The 21,541-nt window shown below is 48.7% G+C and overlaps 1 protein-coding gene across 1 annotated transcript in view; it reads left to right on the forward strand.

Moving 5' to 3' along the window:
* The window catches only part of ADRB2 (adrenoceptor beta 2), a 33,884-nt gene extending 13,400 nt beyond the window's left edge, over positions 1-20,484 (forward strand). Inside the window, exon 2 of the mRNA XM_062607678.1 lies at positions 17,027-20,484. Coding sequence (XP_062463662.1) covers positions 17,027-17,061 — 35 coding nt within the window. The 3' untranslated portion in view covers positions 17,062-20,484. The remainder of the gene's footprint in view (positions 1-17,026) is intronic.
* The last annotated feature ends 1,057 nt before the right edge of the window (positions 20,485-21,541 follow it).

The following is a 21,541-nucleotide window of genomic DNA, read 5'->3' on the forward strand; positions in this document are numbered from 1 at the left end:
CCAAAGAACAGAGGCAAAATGAAGTACACCCCAAGGAGAGTGTGAAAAATGACAAAGAAACAAATGAGATGAGGAATCAGTCCTGAGAGTGACAATGAGTCAAGCAACAGTAGGAAACTCAGGTTGGAAAGCAAGAGGCTGAATGCCATGGGACAGGAAGGAGAAGGTAGAAAGGGACTGCAGAAGGTGAAGAAACAGGGCTGGAGAATGCCATGACAGCAGGATTTGCAGTTCAGTGCAGGCAGTTGGCTGGTGCCTCTTCCCTCCTATGTTAGAACTTTCCTTGTCTGCTTTCAGCCAGTATGGGTTTGATTTAGCGGATTGAAGCCACAGGATGAAGGGAGGGGTGGACAGCTTGTCAGTGATAGGCTGAGAAATTTGGGGCTGTTCAGCCTAGAGAAGGCTGCGTGGAGACCTCATAGCAGCCTTCCAGTATCTGAAGGGGGGGGCTATAGGGATGCTGGGGAGGGACTCTTCATTAGAGACTGTAGTGATAGGACAAGGGGTAACGGGTTAAAACTTAAAAAGGGGAAGTTTAGATTGGATATAGGGAGGAAGTTCTTTACTGTAAGGGTGGTGAGGCACTGGAATGGGTTGCCCAAGGAAGCTGTGAATGCTCCATCCCTGGTGGTGTTCAAGGCCAGGTTGGACAGAGCCTTGGGTGACATGGTTTAGTGTGAGGTGTCCCTGCCCATGGCAGGGGTGCTGCAACTGGATGATCTTAAGGTCCTCTCCAACCCTAGCTATTCTGTGATTCTATGATACAGACTTGCCAGGGAGCAAGGGTGGCTGTTAGTGAGGCAGTGCATGCACAGCGTGTTCCCAGCACTGGGGGAGTCATCCGAGGCAAGTGGCCAGCCTAATTTATGCTCCTAGGGCCAGGAGGGTGAGCGTTGGGTTATTTTTAAAGACAGCCTCCTCTGCCTTATGCTGTGCTAGCTCCTGCACTGGGTTTCCAGTTTCAGGAAGAGCAGGGGACAAACAACCCCAACCAAATACAAACGTTCTGCTTTTACTCATAAACAGCATCAAAGCTTTTTGTCTCAAATCATTCTCTTCCCTCTTTCCTGGCAGAGCCAGTGCTGGGAGCTCTGGCCTTGCAAGCCGTTACCTCTTGAGGATGGCCTGAGCAGGGAGCAGGCAAGCTGTGGGGCAGGTCCTGGCACAAGGCAGTGGGATGATGTTTAAACACAAATGACCCGAGCGGTCAGCACAGTCAGAGCACATCGTGCCAGGTAGCTTTAGTTTAGACCTCACTGGGCTGAGCCATGCAGTGGGACCATGCTAAGGAACTGGTGACAAACTGGAGCTGGAGTGTTTCCACCCAAAGCAGAACAAGCACTCAATTCACTGAGAGGGCTAGTGAGAGATAAAGGGAGGTGTTGTTTGAGCACTCAGAGGGAAGGCAGGCTGTTTGACAGGCTCTCCTTTCCCTTGTCTCCAATGCCTTGCGCAGGGATCGGTTTCTCCTGGGGATGGGAGATGCTGAGGAATAGCTGTCTCACTGCAAGCAACTGGTATGCAAGGAAAAACAATGTGCATCTGCAGACTGCAAGTAAGGATTTAAGTGGCCCAAGTTATGTGTTTGAACACAGTGAGTGTAACCCTGTCCCTGCCAATGATCGAATAAATCAGCTGGGACAGGGCATTAAGGCCAAATGAAAGGATGTGGAGGTGATTTTCACTGGAGATGGGTGAAAAAGTGACAACTGATCCTCCTGTCCAGTAAAAATCCAACAAGTCCTGGCCCCGGGCATCCAGCCTGGGTGTCACCTTCTCACTGTGCCATTCTCAGGGCCAGGAGTCAGAAGACAGCAGTATGAACCCGGTCTCTAGTCACGTCCCATCCTAGCCCAACACTGGAGGAAGCACAGAGCATGTCACACCTCTGCTGTGCTGCTCAGGTATTTTCCCCTAGCAGCCAAAACTTTCAGCAGGCTCATTACAGCAGCTTTATGGCTCCTTTGCACTGCTGGAGTGGGAAGAAAAGCCAGGGATTTTGTCGTGGGAAGAAACTTCCACTGCAAACCTGAGATGCTCCATAAGCAGCTGGATCGTTTCTGCCTTCAGTGCTTATTTTCCTTCAGCGTAGGAAAAGTGCCACATCTCGGCTGACAGGGCACTACAGAGCAGTCCCACACCGTGGTGGTGTCTGTGCATAGTGAGAGCCGGAGCAGGGGTGTCCCTGGTGTCGTGCTCCTGATTCCAGCATTGCCCGCAGGACCGGACTGTCCTGTGCCTTGGTTTTGGATGCAGGTGTCCCTTCTCTGTGCTGCATGTTACAGCCTTGATCCCAATATTTCTGTCTTGTCTTCTCTTCCAGCCAGTACAAATGTGATAGACATGAGGTCGCCTAAATCTGACCTTGGGTTACCTAACCACGAGCTCCAATGGATGGGATGAAATGCTTGTAAGCATCCCTAGAGCACCACAGATCAAATGGCCTGAAAAAAGAGTCCCTACCAAACGCGTTGCTTTCTGAATAGAAGACATAGCTGGGATGAGCAGCATCTTGATTGGGAAACCGGGCCGAACATGCTAGTGTAGTGCCTGCTTGTTCTGTAGCTGCTGCTAGCTGTGGTTTTCAAGTTCTGATGTCCAGGAGTGCTGAAAGAATTCAAGGTGTCTTAAAAAAAGGCATTTTTAAATGTGTTTTCCATTAGAGACCTCCACCTGCAGATGGAGGTGCCCAGTGAAAACTGGTAACGGATAACAGATGAAGAAAGCCCGGTACCCATTTCCAAAAACATACTGTCTACCTTAATGTACCATATTTATTTGCCTTGTTTTCCATCCCTCCCCTTTCCTGGTTTCCTGAAGCATCTTTTTCCTCCTCTTCCTTGTAGAAGACTCAGAGACAAGCTCATGCATTTGGAATGTCCCTTTCCAATCCTTGGTGCAGGGCAGGACTGGGTAAAGCAGTAACTCCCAATTTCCTCTGAGCCCCCCCCCGCTCCTTCCCGAGTGGTTGAAGCTCTGTGTGGAGCAATGACGGCCTCAAAACGAACAGCAAGCTCGCTTCCTTCTGGGAGGCTGCTCTGCAGCGTGCCAAGGCAGGACCAGGAGGGTGTGGAGAGGGCGTTCCTGTCATTGGCAGCCACGCGTGCCTTTACAGTGAGCGTGGCTGACAGGTACGGAGACAAACCAGGACAGCCGTCTGCCTGCCCCGGCGCAGCAATGGCCTTGGCAATAAGCAGGAGATGTAGCCACAAGGTTCAAGTGGGGAGATGGGGTTTTCCCAGAGGAGAGCCACTGGAAGGGGTTGGGTACCTGTGTGGCACCAGGGATGCTGCCTGGGCTTCGGCATCGGCATCGCTCCTACATGTTTTGCTGCTCTTAGTTTGGCTTTATTCTTTATTTGGCTTTGTTTGGCTGTTGTGGGGTGTCTCTACAGCAGCTGTGGTCTGGAAGGGACAGGTCAGTGTAGCTCACCTCTCTTGCTATGTCCATCGTGTGCACTTGTCAACAATGAAGGGGCTGCTATTTGCAGTGCCTGCAGTAACACGAGTGCGTGCCATGTGGCTAGTGTCAAAGCTGCTTTGCTAAGATGGTTTTGCCACGAGCAGCCCCAGAGGACGTGTGGAGGAACCCGTAGCTACAGTGTTCCCCAGGGAAGGTGGGAGCCCAGCAGGAATGGAACCAGGCAGGACCCTGGCTGTATTAGGGGTGTAAACCTATCCATGGTCCAGAGCTGGAGCAGTCCTGCTGTGCAAGGCATCCTTGGAGTAACATGGAGATGCCCTCAGTCTCCACTGTCCATAGCTGTCCCTGAAAAGCAGTCTGGGTTATATTGCCACTGGGTAAAGACTGTGCTGTTACTGAAATGTGCCGAAATGTTTGTTCAGGCTTTGTACATAACCACAAGACCTCAATCCTCTCTGATGCACAAAGGCTTTTATGTGGGGTGCTTGTTGGGTTGCAGGAACAAATACAGCATGAAAGTGTCACCCTGTTCCACAGCGACAAACATCTATGATGCAGGACCCAGATTAGAAAACAAGAGTGCTAGGCTCTGTACTCTGCTGCAGTGCCTCGTCTCACATCAGTGTCCCAATGCACTTGTCTGCAGATGGAGCATGCCAGGCACATGGTGCCTGGAAGGGCAGCATCTGCAAGTGGTGTCCACAAGTTTGGAGAGAAGATGCTTCATATCTGCCAGATACTGTCATTTCTTGTCTTCCACAGCAAGAGTCTGAACCTCAGCCCCATCCAGATTCACTTCATGATGAAACCTTTTTCTTCTGCCAGTTTACCTAAAGTGCTGTGAGGACGTACGTAAGACAGCTACCATCAGGTCTTTGAGCCTTACCACTGAGAGGGTGAGAATGGAGCTAGATCCCCAAAGGATGAGACGCAGCCCTTTGCACCAAGAGGGCAACATTTGCTAACAGTGTTAGAAAACCATTCTGTGTTGTATCTTTGGATCAGTCAACTAGGTTGGAAAAGATCTGTAAGATCATCAAGTCCAAGTTATATTAGCTAGACATGAGTCATCCTGTTTAATTCGAAAGTGACTGCATCCCCTGCAAATGAGACATTTCCCATTTTCCTTAACCCTAAGTATGAGTTACATTTCCTTCCTTCAGCTAATGACAAAAAAAGTTGTTTTTGCAGAGAACTTTCTTCCTTTGTTTGCTTCTTGCATGATTTACCCAGAGACCCCACATTCCTGTGGGTATTCAGGGAGTACAAGAAGTCAGACTAAGGAGGCAATTCCATCGCTAACATCAATGCACACTGGGCCAGAGAAGTCTGCTATGCTAATGGATATGTTTCTGTATACATGCTAATTATAGCATCACCAAAGCCAGGTCCAAGCTGTGGCTTTGCCTGAGGAAATCCCCTGTGATTTTAGCTACGAGTTCCAATTACTGTTTGTTACAAGTAAATGACTAATAGAAACTAGACCTGTTAGGTTATCCTGTGCATTTCTGAAGGACTCCTCCGCTATAGTATAAACACAAGGATGGGTATATTGTGCTCTGAAGTCACTCAAAAAGTTTTTCATGCTGTGTTTGTCCTGTGCAGGACAATGGGGTGCCTTTTCCCTGGACAGAAGAGTCTGGGACACCCCAGAGGTACACCTTTTCCTATGCCCATGTTTCCCCTGTTTCACCTCTTTGCTCCCACCAATTCTGTTTGGATCCTCCTTCCTGAGCTCCCTGTTCAAGGAGCACAGCAGAGGCTCTCTGCACATCCCATGCCTGTGCCATGCTTCTCACCATACGCATCCTCATCCCCAGCCACAGCTCCTACAAAGGATGGCGATGCAAATAACAACCACTTTATTGTTAATCATAGAGTCAATTTAGAGATGAGTGGCTGAGTGATTAAAGGGCTGGCTGGAATGGTTTTGGAGGCGAGAATAATAGAGCTGAGGGTATGCATGCATCTAGCCCTGCTCCACATTTTATCTTCCTTACATGGGAGTTGTTAACATTTGACTTCCAGTAATTTATGACAAGCTCCGTTATGATTTCCACATGGACTCCCTCTGGATGGATTTCCATGCCACAGAAACCACTCTTTCATTGCACATCACCGGTTCTTTACTGGCCATTTTAGCACGCAGTTGGAAACTCCTATGATCCTGAGCCCTGCTCTATCTTCTCGCTGTCACAGTGAGCCCTTGTGCCCAGGGTCCAGTGTGGAGGAATCAAACAGTTTTATAGAGCTGCTGGTCATTCTATAAGAAGTCGGAGGCTTTCAGATTTCAATACTGTTATAACTATGCAACTGATTTAAAATACAATAAACCTGAAAGCCCTTCCATATCAGACTGTCAGAGGGCTGTAGATGAGCTGCTTCAGCCTTTTGTAAATACCAGGGCTGTGATTCCTGCAGAAGCCTCAGGACTATCCATTTTTTAATGGGGCTTCAGGCTTCAGCTTCACAGCACAGCCTGTAATTGCTACAGGGTCATGATGCTGTGAGGTAAGATTTGGGCCTTCCTAAAGAGCAGGAAAATTGCAGTAAATCAGTCACTGAATTGAGAACCTGATGTCCCTTTAATATTCTGCTCCTGCTGTTTCTGCATGTTCCTGGAAAGGTTTTGCTGGGCTCTCCTTTAGTTAACTTCTGCAAGGGCTGTCTCACTTCCAACCTCCTCTCTGGAGGCCAGGTCTTGCTCTTGTGTTGTGTGCGGCTGAGATTTGCACTGGGAAGGTTGGGTTGGGCAATCCCAGCCTGCCTGGCTGCAAACTCAGCTGAAGACAAGAGTAGCTTCTGCTGACGGAGGGCAAGTGCAGGGGCACTTGAGGAAGGGGAGCATCCATCAAGTGCAGCAGGTCACCATGACTGTAACCATGAGATCAACACAACAAGCTCCACCTCGCAGGGAAGTCTTTTTATATCTCAGTGGCAGATGCCAACCATTTGCTCATTTGCTGGAGAAGGAGCTTGCTGGAGAGCAAAGCACAAAAGCCCTTGAGGGCTGCTGTGGTGCAATCACCAGCTCCAAGCCAGGCTCTGGGAAAACAGGGCTTCTTGCTGCGGGTGTTTACCCAGGTGCCATGCCTGTTCCACCCATGGATTCCTGGCTGCTGGCTTCACACTGTTCGTGCTGCAGAGCTGGGTGCTGCCCGCTGCAGGACTGTGTTGTGTCTGCCTGGGATCCCGTCTCAGTGTGCCAGCCGCTGCTCTGGCAGCTCTCACTTTGCTTTCATGAAGGAAACCAAAGCGTAGTGTGAACCCGGTGTTTTCCACACAGGTTTAGCCCTATAAACCATGAGAATATTTATAAGCACAAACCTGGCACAAACCTCTGTGCTCCACCCTTTGATGTGGATGAGCAGGATAAAGGAAAAAAACTCGACTTAGTCTCATCAAGTAACATCTACTTCTGAGTGAATGATTATCCAAGGCAATCCTGAAAATGTGACTTAAGTTCCAGAGCTGCTTTTGAAAAAGTTACTGGAGATCTATTGCACAAGAGAGAAATAAAGGATGGCTGGGGCTCCACTTCTCCCTGCCCACAGAATTATGTATTTCTAATAGGGCTGTTGCTGATTTAGTCAGCTGGTAGAGCCACAGGCCTTCTCAAGAGCAGTGTCCTCCGAGCCACGTGTGTCCTGTGGGACAGTGACTGCACAGCATGGCTATGGAGAAAGCTGTGACAGGGATGTCCATGCTGTTAATGCTGCTTTCATGTTATTTACATACTGTTAGTCAGTCACCGCTGCCACCGGAGGGGAAGGACTCGCAGTCTCCAGATGGTTTCTTTGTGCTGAATCACTTACATTTACGTAAGTGCCTTTTCCCAAGCGGTAGCAAACCAGAGTCTGCCTCAAGGAAACGTCCGAAACCTGTGGCCTTTCTTTCTTCACCCTCTTCTGTTTGCTTTCCCCTGTTCTCTTTGCCTGCTCCCTTCTGAGCCATTAACATGTGTGCCAGTGTCAAGTTTTTGAGCTGCCATGCGCTATCCCAAGGGGCACCAGCATATCCCTTACTTCCCAGTGGCAGCAGCAGTACCTTGCCAGGTGAAATGTTGTCAAAATTCAAGGCTCTAAAAAAGAAACCCTGACCTTTACCAGCCCTGTAACCACCCCCTGAGAAGAGAGCGCATTTCCCGCACCGCTGCAGCGTTAACGTGTCACCAGATTCTCTTTCTCCTTTGATTCCCATTCATCACAGGAGCTTCTCTTTCTCCCCATGCACCTACCACGGACTGACTAAAAGGCAGCCTGAGTTCTCAACAAACCCGACCTGACCTGGGCAGCCCCTGATATATTTCCACATCTCTGGGTGCAGTTCCAGCAGAATGGGAGCAGAACAGAAACTGGTGACTACTTCTTCCTCCTTCCTTCCTTAAGGATGCTTAAAAATACAGTCACCAAAGTCACGTTTAGGAACAGCTGCTTTTGATCTGCCCCATGGCCTGCATCCTCTTGCCAAATACAAGTTTGTGTAACACGATGGGGTGATTTGAAATGGCAAGAACTGAATTTCTCCCATAATCACCTCTCAGCTGCTGCCCCCTCCCTTGTCCTCTTTGCCATGTCCCAATCCCAAGAAGTGAAGCAGGTGGATAATACACAATTTTGGAAGATATGTTCTTCTAAGAGAAATGAAGAGCATTATTTGAATGAAGAATTTTATTTGTGGGTGAAATGGCATCTGCTATGTCTCTGAGTCTAAACAGCATCCACATTACCTCATTAGTCACGTTAGTCACCAACTAGCATTGGTGTTAGCTCACACATTCAGCTGGGGATGTCAGAGCTGCACAGAGTTGGCTGAAGATGGGGAGATTTGGAAGCCAGACTTGTGTCACTTGTGGCTCTGGCTTGCTAAGCAGCCTTGGTCAGGTCCTAACCCCTTATCTGCTGTGTGGGAGGGATAACTCTGCTCCGAGATCAGCTGATGAAACACTGGTTTGAAAAGGGGGGAAATACTTTAGTGCTGACGCAAACAGGCAAATGCCTTCCTGTCCTCCTTCCTCCTGGTCACCTCCAACACCAGCTGCTGGCCCCACACCATGCAGGAGCTGCAGGCAGGAGCGCACCCCTGTCCTTCTCGGGGAGGGTCACAAGGGCCATTTCCTCTGTCTGGCCTCACTTTGGACCCTTTCTGGCACCCTGTGGGGTCAGCGCTCAATGCACGTCACACTCTGGCTTTAGTCGAGGAAGGAGAGGAGCAGCAAGCAGGCGGGTTGGGTAGAAAGAGCATTGGAGGTGGATGGACACAAACCACAGTGTCCTTCCCCGATGAGGCTCTGCTGCTCCCTGGCAGGAAAGGAAACCCTAGTGCCCACCAGCTCTGGCTGTATGGAGCAGGCTGCAGTGGCTCAGCAAGGCGCAGCAAGTGTGGTGACAGCGTCACCCTGCACTCTGCGTAGCCCCCGGGGCTAGTGTAGGGTTTGTAGGCTGCCTGAGGATAAGGGACGTGGTTGTAAACCATTTCCCACATCCTAGGCCATTCCACCCATGCCCTAGGGATCACAGATCATCCACATTGGAGCCTTGCATGGGAACAGTGACTGCAAGAGAGACAGCCGCGGAGCTGCACGTGGGAGATGGAGGGAGGATGTCCTCTGTGTCTCGCACTCTCTTGTTGCCTCTTTACCCCAGGAAGAATCTCAAGGGAATCACAGCAGCATCACAGAAGCTCACAGCAAAGCACAAACAACAGGGATGTTCTGTCTGTTTCTGCAGGGGGAGATGGTAATGCCCAGTTTCACCTGCCTTGGATCCCACCTGTGTCCCCATCCCTTGTTCAACATTGACAGCTATCCTGGAAATGGTTCAAGGAGGTTCTGCCTCCTTGGTTCAAGGAGGCAGAATTTAGGTGAGAACAACCTGGGTAGGTGACTGTCAGTTATGGCAGTAGGAAATGCATCAGATTCCCCTAAAAAGGGGTTCTGTGCTCTGACAAACCACAGGACAGATGGTTTGGATGTTTGCTTGTGAATTAGAAGTAGAGATCTGGACCTTCATCCCCATTTCCTTATCTGCAGCTGGCTCACTGGTTGTGTATTAGGTCTCTGAATCCAGCTCAGTCCCTCTTCAGTCCCTCTTTACTAGTGATGATATGCTAGGCATGGAAAAGCTCACCCTTTTCACTTAATTCAGTAAAAATGCCTTCTTCCAGGGAAAAGGAGCAGATCTGCTTCTGCCTGTTACCTGTTGGACCCTTGTACCAATAGAGCACAGTGGTACCATGAAGGTGATGGCTTCGCACAGCTTTGAGGGACACTAATGGCTTTGTGATAGATTCAAGATGGCTTCTGTTAAGCCACCTGGGCTTGCCAGTTTTACTCCTAATTTCCTGAGTTTTGCTCTTTCAAATCAGACCTTTAAGAACCATTTAGCTCTAGAGGGTTGTGGGTGGCTGCTGCCATCTCATGGAGTCCCTCAAAAGAGCTGAGAAAGATCAAGTTGTGTAAGCATCTCCCCATGTCGCAAGGCAGTATGGAGAGGATATTCTTGCTTTTTGTGACAGAAAACCAAACCCTGGCTGAACACTCGGTGTGTCACTGGAAAGCTGCCTCTCACTCTCTAAGACAGCAGTTCTTCTGCATTTCCTCTCACCCCAGTTTGTCTTGTGTAAAACAATTCAACAGACCACCCAAAATCCATTTACAAGGCTTCCCAGAAATCCTTGAAGCATTTGAAGCAGTTGGAGGACATCAGACTTCAGACCTGAATTCCACAAACCATGACGCTAAGTCTGGATTTTCATTGCTTGAAGCCAAATGTCCACAAACATTTACTTCTTAAAACACAGGACTCTTTTTAAGTGTGAAGCTGATCCAAGCAAGCACTGAATGACCTCCTGATGCGACACTTCTGTCATGTTTGTCAGATCCCTGCCCCTTTCTCATCCATTGTTTGCAATTCTCATCTATGAATTTATATCTAAAAGCAGGGCAGGGAAGGCATCTGGGTTTAATCTCTGTCATAAGGCTCTTTTGCTCCTGGTCCACCTCTGTTAACTAAGGCTGGCAGTTTGTCCCTTCATAAACTGGGCCAGAAGTAAACCAGTGGAGCCTTGGAACAGCTTGACCCTAAGTGTGATCCCACTCACCAAACTTGAGAAAACAACTCTGCTGTGCTCTCCCATCAGAGCATTGGCTGCCTTCAGCTTGGCTTCCATCAATGGCTGATTCTTTTGAGTGTTTATTTGTAAGTAGCCTACATGGCCACAAATCACAGTGCAGCAGGAAAATGGAGAGCTTGAGAATTGATGGGGAAAAACACAGTTGTAAAGAAGCCACTGATGGGATGTCTGATGTGGTAATGCCAACGTCACCATCACCTTGCCACTCAAATGCCAGTGACACTTAACTGAGAGGTCCTTCACTCAGCAGTGCTCCTACCTCCTACATTTCACAGGACTGCAGATTGGTAGGGGCTGGCAGGGACCTCTGGAGATGTTCCCATCCAAACCCCCTGCTCAAAGCAGGGTTGGTGAGAGAAGGTTGCTCAGAGCTGTGCCCTTTGTGGCAGGAGAGGAGCTGAAATCCCATACCTATTTTTTAACAGGGTGCGGAGTACAGAGGTAGATGGAGGATGAGGATGCTGTTTGGGTATTCTGTTGTTCCTAAAGGGAGAAGGATGTTCTGCTCATTGTTAACTTGTTTGGTTTGGTTTAAAGCCCATATTAGCTGAAACAACTGCATAGGAAACTGGATGTAAGCCCAGCTTAAGCACAAATCTACATTATGTTGGCATCACACCAGGAAAAAGAAATTACAGTATGCCACAAATGAAGACAGAGGCATTGCCTGCATTACCTGGCATGCAGGGCTCTGGTCACAACAGCACACTTACCTCTGTCATCACTTCAGGTCTGCAGAGCATTGAAAGTATGTGGTTCTTCATGTGGTCATGAAATCATGTTTCTGTACCTTGAGAGCATAGCGAGATCCCACATACCGGCTATTTGACATTTACATCATGTGTACATGCAGCAGCTCCTGTTTCAGAATAAACCTCCTCTATAAGGGCTTCAGAAACCATCATCCCTTTCTACAGTCCTCCCACTTGCCCTTACAAGTCACAGTGGCAAGATTTGAGTGAAGTCTATCAGCTGCAGAGAGTCAAGTGCACAATAGCAGCACATGCCCTGGCGCATTGCACTGTTGTCAGGAAAACACAGGGAGGAAAATCATTATTTGCCAAAATCCATAAAACCCCAGAAAAGGTTTACACAAGGCTCCTAATTCTCCATCAAGAGCTCCTGCAGGGGAATTGTGGGATTTTACAGTTTGATTTAACAGTTTCGAAGAGAATTGTCGCTCTGTTGGGAAGCACTTTCAATCTCTTCAATGATTATAAAAAAGCAGAGCAAATAATGTCCTTCTCACATCCCCAGAATTCAGAAAGAGAAACAAATGCCCCCCCCCCCCCCCCCCCCCCCCCCCAACGCTGGAGCAAGCAAATGAGAGAGAAATAAGATAACAGAGCTTTTAAAAGCCTGCTGCTTTGCAGCTGTTCACATTCTGGCTACTTTCCAGAGTTACTTTGGTGATCCTCTGACGGGAAAAGAAGTCCTTCAAACCTAGAATTTGGTGAGGACATTATTTCTGAGAAAAGTAAATGAAGACCCAGATTTAATGATGGGACTGCAATCTGCATTGATTTAAGGGTCAGTGATCGTTACCAAGACCCTGGCAAGATGAAGTGTTATCCTAGTGGTGAGAGATCTGTGTTCTTCAACTGGTGATACAGGACAAAGAGGGCTTGGGTCTTCAGAGGTGTTTGATACCCAAACAAGTGAAGATGTGAACTTACAGTGGTTCGTGGCTAGGGGGGAGCAAGCTGGACACGTGGTAATAACTGATAGTAACTGGGAAGTTGTGTCAAAGTTTGGCTTTGTTGCATTGGCTGCTGGATCCCTGTCCCATAGGAGAGCTCATGGGGAGGGAGTATAAAGTAAGCACAGACTGGTGCAAGGGAAAGTGACCAAGAAGTAATACTACCCCTGAGCTGATGGATGCGTTATAAAGTGTGAAGAACCACTGCCAGGCATTCCCAAGGCTGTGAACTGTAGCTAAGAGGCACAGATGAACACTGTGGAGGAAAGATGCTGTGTCAGAGCCCTGCAACAAAACAAGTAGAATCATCATGTGTCACCCAGAACATCACCTCATTCAGCCAAGTACAGATGCCCTAACAGATACCCTAAAGCACAGATTTGGGTTACAGCAAACTAAAAGGGCTGAGACATAACTTTTTCCTTTCTTTAGTAAGTATGGGCATAAAGTTGCCTAAATCTGGAATTGGTACATTTTGGGTTATTTTTTTTGCCCTTGTTATACCTCAGCTTCTTATCACACATTAATTGGTTCTGCTTTTAGCTTAATCTATGAAGAAGCAACTGATGGTTCATTTCATGTTGTTGTGCCCTAAGATTCTTTTTTTACACTCTGCACTTTAACATATGTTATTTAAAGGTTATAGAAAGAATTGTTGGCAAATGCTAGATGACAGGTTGCTGAAACATGAAAAAATAGCAAGTTTCCAATGAGAGACTGAAGAAGCAAGAAAGGAAAGAGGGTAAAATCCATAGACAGTCTGTGCCAATCTTTACTAGGTTGGAAGACCCCCATGTAGATGCAGAGACTGTGCAATGTAAGGCTGACACTGTCTCATTTGCCTGGAATGCAGGGAGGCTCTAGAGTGAAACCTCATTTTGCTCTGTCCTCACTCCATCCCAAATCCCATTGATGCTCAGGGGAAGAGCTGCTCACCTGCCTGGCAGATAGCTACATTAGCCTGAGGACTGGGCTCCTGAAAGTGCCCATTTCTCTGGACAAATAGCTCAGATGGAGATTTGTACAGTGTACATGCTTCAAATTGAATGAAGCAAATCTTCTGAGATTTGCAAAGCCATTCAGCAAACCACTAAGACAATCTACTGCCAATCTACAGCCTGGGGCCAGGGAGGGAATATTTTCCTTCTTCATCTTTTCCTTGTGGGCTATCGTTGATTCCCATTGGTTGAAAAGGTCATTTTTTGCTTTCTCATCAGATTTTCACCCTGGAAAATGGCTGCCCTTAAGCCTGGGATGTATTATGACTAATGACCAAAAGTGATTTCATTATTAGTCTTCCACATCTTCTAGGGCTGTACTGAAACAAAATAAAGGAATGTAAATCAGTTGTATTCAGCTGGATTTGTAGTTAGCAAGATGAATGCATGTGGCCTGTCTCCACACATCCCTTGCTTTGTGGGATGCGGGTGGTCCATCCCACTCGTCGTGTTTGTCTGATGAGCAAACCCAAGCTGCCCACAGGTGAACAGGCACCGCTCAAGAATAGAGGCTGCAAAGTTTCTTCAGATGACTTCTGGTTTGAATATTATGCTTTGACTTGTGAACCCTGAGGAATTCAGATCTCAGGGCAAAGGAAATGTTGGAAGAGGTCAGTGCTGTGCGCCCTCTGTGTTACTCAGAGCAGCAAATAGCAGGCGTTCCAGGGCAACATCTGATTTTCTGCTTTTATGAGGCAGATGTTTAGGATAAGTGATCTGCTGTTTATTTGAATTGCCATCTTCCAAACCTCCTTCCTACGTGCACGCACACATTCGGAGACCATAAAGAAGGATTGTTCAGATTATGCCGCTATTTGGGTAGTTAGCCCTGTCTTCCATCAGCGCCTGGACAGGACTGTGTGCTGCAAACTCAGTTTCCCTTGCCCATCAGTTTTACAGTGGTGTAAATCAGTTGGGTATAATTCCTTTCTCAATGACACTAGTGTAAATCTGAACTAGCTCCACTGACGTCAGTGCCATAGTGGCAGTGTAAAGGAAAGTTAGACTCCCTTGACTTCAGAATGTTGCTGCTGACTTATACCAGAACAAGAGTAAAAGTCGTTGGGCTCGGCATGTCCTAGCACTGTGTTACTGAACAGCAGGCCAGGGTTTGCTCTGGGATACAGTGGTGATGATGGAGAGAAATTCCATGGGTTTTGCTTCTATTAAGTTGAGAAATGAGTTGGAGTTTCACTACAGTTTGTGTGTCAAAGAGCTCCATATAGTAGGTCATTGATGAAAAGGATAAACCAATGCTCCTGTATAAAGTTATTAGTCCTGTTGCCTGTTGCTATTCCAGAAGATTCATAAAGGGATGAATCTGACCATTTGGCTTGTGTTGTGATGATGATGCTGGAGCACAATGTAGCACATCTTCCTTACATCTTGATGGACACCATGCAGGTGTCCATGGAGGAACTGGTGGTCCAGCTGAAGGCAGAGGGGCACGTGGAGGAGCTGCCTTGCAACTGATGCTAAGAGGGGTGCAATGCTGCCTGCACTTTTTTCCTCCAGGAGGACACAAGCAATTGTTCAAGCATTCTGTGCTGGCAGCATTCAGGGTGTTAATCCTCACTCACTTGTTTCTCTACATTTTTCCACCTTGTCTCTAAAGGGTTAGAAGTGAAAGCCTGGCTGTCAAAGGGGTGCTGGCCCCTCTTTCTGCTCTGCTGGGGATTCAGCCTGCAAGCTGTGGCTCTAAGCGGAAGGAGATGAGAAGTGAATGTTTCCTTCTGAAGCTGTAGGGCTTCCCAAACAACCTTGCTGTTTAAAGGGACTTTGGCAAGGAGGGCCTGGATTTCCGGAGGCTGCGTTTTGGGAAGTTAAGAGAGCCCAGCGGTGGACTCAGAGTCCATCAGCCTTGCTCCATTAAAGCCGTTGGAGGCAAGCTGATTTACACCCTTCTTCTGTGGGCATCTGGCCAATCTCCTAATTGTTCATAAGTGACTTTCCTTTCAATAGCACGTGTTTGCTCTGAGTGGCTCGGTTTGCACACAGTGAAATGCAGCCATGTGTGGAGTAATTGCTTTAAAGCCAGCAAGTCAAAACAGGGTCCATGTGAATCACCAGGTAGCCTGGAAGTGCCACAGAGCAGGACAGGATCCATTGACCTCTTTTGGGCCCTTGGGAAGAACCAAGTCAAGACGTTGGGGACTGGCCTCTGCAGGATGAGGGTGGTCGGTAGCATCATTGCAAAGACCAATTAGGAAAAGAGGCAGTTAAATCACAGCGACCAAGGGATGCAGAGTCAGAACATAACCTTGCTCTGCTTCGTGGCTGTCTTTCCTGAATGCAGGCATGCAGCTTGTTTAAAGAATTCCCTCCTCCTTCCCATTTGAATTCTTTACAACAGTTGGCTTTGCCCTGGGAGCTTATAGCATGGTTCAAGTTTCCTCATAAGCTTACAAGCTCCATCTATAGGATAGTCGAAGCAGAGCCTTTTGGCTTCAAGATGATGAAAATGGGCAGAGAAGCTTCACGCAGAGATTCCGGATTTGTTCTGGAAGAATTCCAGCAAGCTTAGCATTCCGCATTGCAGAAAGTCACTGATTTCATCGCCATTACTTCATATTTGGGTATAGCTTTCCTCCCCCATTAAACTGCCAGTCCTCAGCCCCATGCTGCACGACTGCGTGGCTGTTGCCTGTGGAAATTCCTGGAGTTGTGGAGCTGCCATCATTCCATATGTGCAACATCAGGGATTTTCTAAAGAGCTCCTGATCTGCAAGGTTTCTGGGCTACAGTTTTGACACCTTTAGATAGCCCACGGTGCCCACTGTATTCGGTTTTGGTAGTGGGGGGTGCTGCAGGGTGGCTGCTGTGAGAAGCTGCTAGAAGCTTCCCCCATGCCCAGTGGAGTCAATACGGTTCTAAGATGGACCCACCACTGGCCAAGGCCAAGCCCATCACTGACAATGGTAGCACCAATGGGATAATGTGTCTAAGAATGGGGGAAATTCACTGCACAAGAGCAATTGCAGTGGGAGAGAGGAGTGAGAATATATGGCACATGACCCACCAGGCTGTAGCTATATTTTGTCTCCCGTGTTCAGCTGAGGAGGGCAGTGATAGAGTGGGTATGGAAGGAGGAAAAGAAGGAAGGAATGATTTGCACAAGAAATGCAACTTCATCTTGGATGCCCAGAATTCTTCTGAGAGGCACTGTATTCCCAAAGAACAGCTGTTTTTCCTCTCTGCAGATGCATTCTGGTTTAAATGCTGCTTTCTCCTCCTCCACACACAGACCATAGTCTTCAGCATGTACTTATTAAAATACCACTTTCAAGTGAATAAAAGGCATATCCAGTACTTGTTCTTTTCTCTACCTAAAGATTAATTTCCCATTTTCCATCTAACATGTCTGTCATTCGTTATCTCCACAATCAAGAAAAAGCCCCATATTTCTTCCCCTTTGTAGATTCACATATTAAAACCAGAAGGAAATGTGTTCCCATCTCCTGGGCAGCTGACCTGAGTGTGTATGTAGAGATGCATCTGTTTATTCCAATTACCCCATGCAAAGAAGCTTTGCTGTTTGGTAGCTACTGTGGGAAGATTGTCAGGTACTAAAGCACCCAGTTGTCCAGGGGCTGGTTTGGGTGGTGTTCAGTAGCTCGGGAGGGGACCTGTGGATAAGATAGTGCCAGTGGGCATGGTGTGGAGTTCTGGGGAGGTGTAATCTCTCTCCTGTCTTCAGCATCTGAATCCCTCCTCTACCCAACCCCTACCAGGCTGAACTGATGGGTTTTTTCTTTCTTTCTCTGTCCCACAGAGATCCCTGGGTGTCCAGGCATGGTCGAGAGCTGAATGGGCTGACCTCTCTTCCTCACCACCCTGAGCTCATGAGGGCTCTGAATGAAGAGATTGAGTGGGATCATGACCTTGCTTCTCTGAGCCTAGGGATGCTGCGGGAAGTGGTTGCCTTGGCAAATGTCTTCATCCCAACCCATAGCCCATTGTGCATCACCTGAAGGAGAAGCTGATGAAGGATAACCAGAGGACCAGGAAAGGCTCTACTAGCCTCAGAGGACACAGATGGGGGACCGGCACTAAGAGAGGCACTTTGCAGGAGCCACTGCATGTGAAACAAGCTCTGCAAAGAAGCTACAGGAGCCCTGTGAACTGATGGAGGGGAATGTCCAAATCACCACAAAAGGTGCAGAGGGCTTTCCCTGGCACAGCATCCTTGGAAAGCACTGTCAAAAGGGAAAGGGGTGTCAGGACCACATGGCTGTCTTCAGTGTCTGGTTTGGAAGAGGCACAGCAAGGTGAGGAGACAGCAGGATGCGCTCTCATTGCTGGCTGAGGCTCCAGCCGGAACAGGAATCTGACCAAGACTGAGAGAGAAGGAGCATGGAAGATTGCTTTGATTCATTCTGTGCTTGTTTCTTCTGGTGTCCTCTCTGTCTACCTCTTTTTCTCTCTAGGCCTATGTGTACTGCATGTGGGGCCCAGACCCTCACAAACAAGAAGTATTAGCACAGGGCAAATCTGTGCTGCCCAGTTCAGTGCTGTTGCTAGATGGGGCTGACTTTGTACAGTGCAGATGTAACGTGGCCTTCGTTTGCTCCTCATGCCATCAAATCTGCAACTGTAATGCCTGGACTTCAGACTGGAGAAAGGCTTGAACCTGGCAATCTTTTTACTTGCAAGCAGTCACATGCTAGCATGGCCACCACACTTGGGAACCAAGTTTTAACACAGGAGCCCCAAAACATTATAGAGCATCCGTCCCTCTCCTGTAGGTGTGGACATGAGCATACTAGCAGGCTGCACACTCATCTGCTGTTAAAGCTCATTCAGCAGAGAAAGAAACAGACAGAGTGATGGGGGCTCAGGCAGAAAGTAGGAAAAACTGATCCAAACCCATAGGAAAATGTGCACCTCCTAACGCAGCTGTAAGCCCAGCTGGGTGGCTGCAGGTCTCTGTTCACCGAGCTGCTCCCAGAGGCCTGGGCAAAACTTCCTGGTACCGAACTGTGCCGGGAGCCCCATCTCAGACCTTGTCCCCGGGGCTTCCAGCTGCACACCCCTTCCCTCACGTGCAATCCTATTTATTTATTTATTTTCTTGCTGTTCGATGCAAAGCTGCTAACGGAGCGCCCTCCCCACCGACATCCGCAGCTGAGAGGGGATGGAGAGAGGGAGTGTGTGCTCTGTGTGTGTGATGGGAGCGGGCAAAGGGACGGGTGCATGCCTTGGCCGGGCACACGGGGTGTGCACATGAGGCAGGAGGAGAAGGCTGCAGTTAACCAGAAATGCTTTCCCTGGGTAAATGTGTGATTTTGATCTTTCAGGGATTGCAGACAGGCTGGGGAAACCTTGGCTGGAAGGACAGAAAAGCAGCATGAGCTGCGCTGTGCTCCTCTAGCCAGATTTGCTCCATGCAGCTGTGTGTGTAGGGTATGTGTCTCTGTGCATGTTTCCTGGCTGGATCCTGTCCTTCCAGTGCTCGGAGCTGTAGTGAAGCATGTCCACATCCACTTTGTGGGCACCCTGGCTTTGGACACTTGCAGGGAGCTGTATCACCATCCAAGGAGGTTGCCACCAGTGTGCTCACAGGGGTTTAATACCTGGCAGCCTTTTCTGTTCTGTCCAAAAGAGATAACCGTGTACAGACTCACGTAACACAGCCAGTCTGAAATCAGGGGCAGGAGCCTCTCTAGACAATGCTGTAGCTGTAATGGTTCATGCTCAGCAGGGGGGTTGGAAATAGATGATCTTAAAGTCCTTACCAACCAAAACCAGTCTGTGATTCTCTGATTCCATGGCTGTTCTTACCCATTTTGCTAAAAGGCTGGCACACCAGCAGCATCCAGGTATTCCATTTTGTGGAAAGCCTGTGTGTCCAGTGCAGAGGGGAACCATTTCTCTGGGAGAAGGGTCTCTCTGGTGCCCTGCTGCTCTCCCACAGCTCCCATGCTTAGGAGGGAGCCATGGTTCCCAGATGTCCCTGGCAGGGCTCCTGACTGCTCCAGGGGAGCCTGACATCTCCCATACCCTTCCCTCTGAGATGCCCCACCAAGGCTTTGTCCAGACCTGTCTGGCTGCTGAATGGAAATATTTCCCAATCAAAACCTGCTCTTCAGAAGATTCCTGGCTGCCTCTAGTCACTTATTATGTACTGGAAACACTGCCCTTGGGACTCGTTTTCAGGTTAGAGACATGCATGGGATCGTTGTAGTTCTTTTTCTCCCAAATCCTCTCATGTGCAAGAGCAGGTTGCAGTAAGTGAAATGGATACGCTTGCTCTGATAATCTGCCAGCATGGCCCAAAAACAGTGACCTGCTTATTGCTGATTGCTTCCTTGCAGAGTTGTAAGAGTTGGAGATAGAAGAGGCATATTACAAATCCATCTGCCTATGGCCCTTCAGGCCTGTTCTATGTGTTACGTTTACTGGTGGTGTGCTGGGTCTATTTTTAAATGCCCTGACACCAGGGTTATTGTGCTGTCCTTTGGGAGATTGCTCTGTAGTCCAAGTCAGAAGCTGCTATTAGTATTCCACCTGCATTTCCTCTTGAAACTTCATTCCGTTATTCCTAGTGATGCTCTTCAAATACCTGCTGCTCATTATGTCCCAGCCAGGCTCCACCACTCAACCCGTACTCCTCTTTCCTCCTCCCAAGAACTTCTCTGTATCCCTGATCGCTGCTGCTCGCTGTCCTTCCCATAGTTTGGCACACAATGAGCCTGTTGATTCAGCCGTGCAGAGATTTACCAGGGATCCGACTGACCAGGGAGCAGCCAGGATCTCTGGCAATGCCTGGTCTGCGGAGCTGCTCTTCCCTCACTGCACATGGGATGCAGGAAAGGGGCAGGCACAGAGACGTTTCTGAAAGCACTGGTAATGAGCTCCTCCTACCCTGCGGGGAGTGAGTGCCTGCCAGGGACAGGACACAACAACGTCCCCATCTCAGCAAAGCCCAAACTGGGCAAGGGAGGTGGGTGATGCTGTAGTATCACCTGTGCTGCTGTACAGGGATGGGTGGGGGGCAGAGGTCTGTGCTGTGGCAGGGAGCTGTGGTTTGCCCTGCCTGAAAATCATACCCATGAGTTGGAGCTGCAGCTCTGCAGAGAGGGAGCCCCATGAGCAGCACGGGGGGCTCATCGGGCTCAGCACATGCTTGGGGAGTCTGTGTACAGCACTCGGCTGGAGCACCATTGTGATTGTAAGAGCTCTGTTCTTCTCACCGAACAAATCGTTCCTACCAATAAAGAATGAAAATTCCTCCTCTTCTTTTTCTATGCTATTCCATGCAGCACCAGAGAAAGGGATGGCACTGGGATGGTGGGAGCAGAATGTCACTGTGCTGCTGCAGATGCCGGGGCATCTTGTGGGGAGGATGCTGGGGCTACATGGGGCAGAAGCTGAATGCAGGCAGAAATATCCAGGGATCTGAAAACCCAAAGTGCTCTAGAGCAGGTTCCAGGGCTTCTTCACAAAGCCTGCTGATGCTGATGGGTTGCATTATATCCAAGCATTGTGAGAACGGCTGTGCAACAAGGCTGCAGAGGAGCTGAGCAGCAGCAAGGCAGTCTGTGTAGGTGCCTGGAGGTACAGTGGAGCAGAGCAGGAGGAGGACACCACAGAAACCAAGGGGAGAAAAAAAGACAGATGAGAGTGAAGAGACTTCTAAGGGTTTTGCTGGATGACAACAGAGGAATCTGGACTCTCCTACATAGCAGTGTGTCCTGAGGGCTGGTTCCTTGCCCAAACTTTGTATCAGTGATAGAGCAGAAGGTTCCTTAATTCCTCCTCTCTGTTCTCCCCAGTGATGTGGGGCACAGTGGCAGTGACATCACAGCTTTCAGAAGCAATTGTCAGGGGAAGAATTTGGTCCCCAAACAGCAAAAGAATCAAAATCACATATTTCCAATAGAATTCATGATTAGACAATTAATCATCCCAATTTAAAACATTGGAGGGCCTCGAGTGCCCTAATGCATAAAGATATTCTAGGCAGGGGTTGCGTACATCTGTCAGCAGCCTGTTCTCTGGCTGCCAGTGAGCACGGGGCCTTGGGGAACACACACACTGCAGGACCACTCTGTGGGACCTGCATGCAGAGCTGCCAGGGGGAGCTGGTATGGCTTTTGTCATACCAGAGACAGCCTTGAACGGCTGCATGACTGTGCAGGTCTCCACAGTGCCACACCTCCAGTTTTATGACTGTGAACCACAACACCACAGCATCTCATCGCCGCTTTCTAAGGACATTGCCAAAGTCAATTATGGCTCAGACACGTGCCAGCCATGTGCACACACAGGTACTTGCCCATCCACA

Source organism: Pezoporus occidentalis, unplaced genomic scaffold (assembly GCF_034315485.1).
Source record: "Pezoporus occidentalis ecotype Australia unplaced genomic scaffold, CSIRO_AGI_Poc_V1 ctg124, whole genome shotgun sequence".
NCBI lineage: Eukaryota > Metazoa > Chordata > Aves > Psittaciformes > Psittacidae > Pezoporus > Pezoporus occidentalis.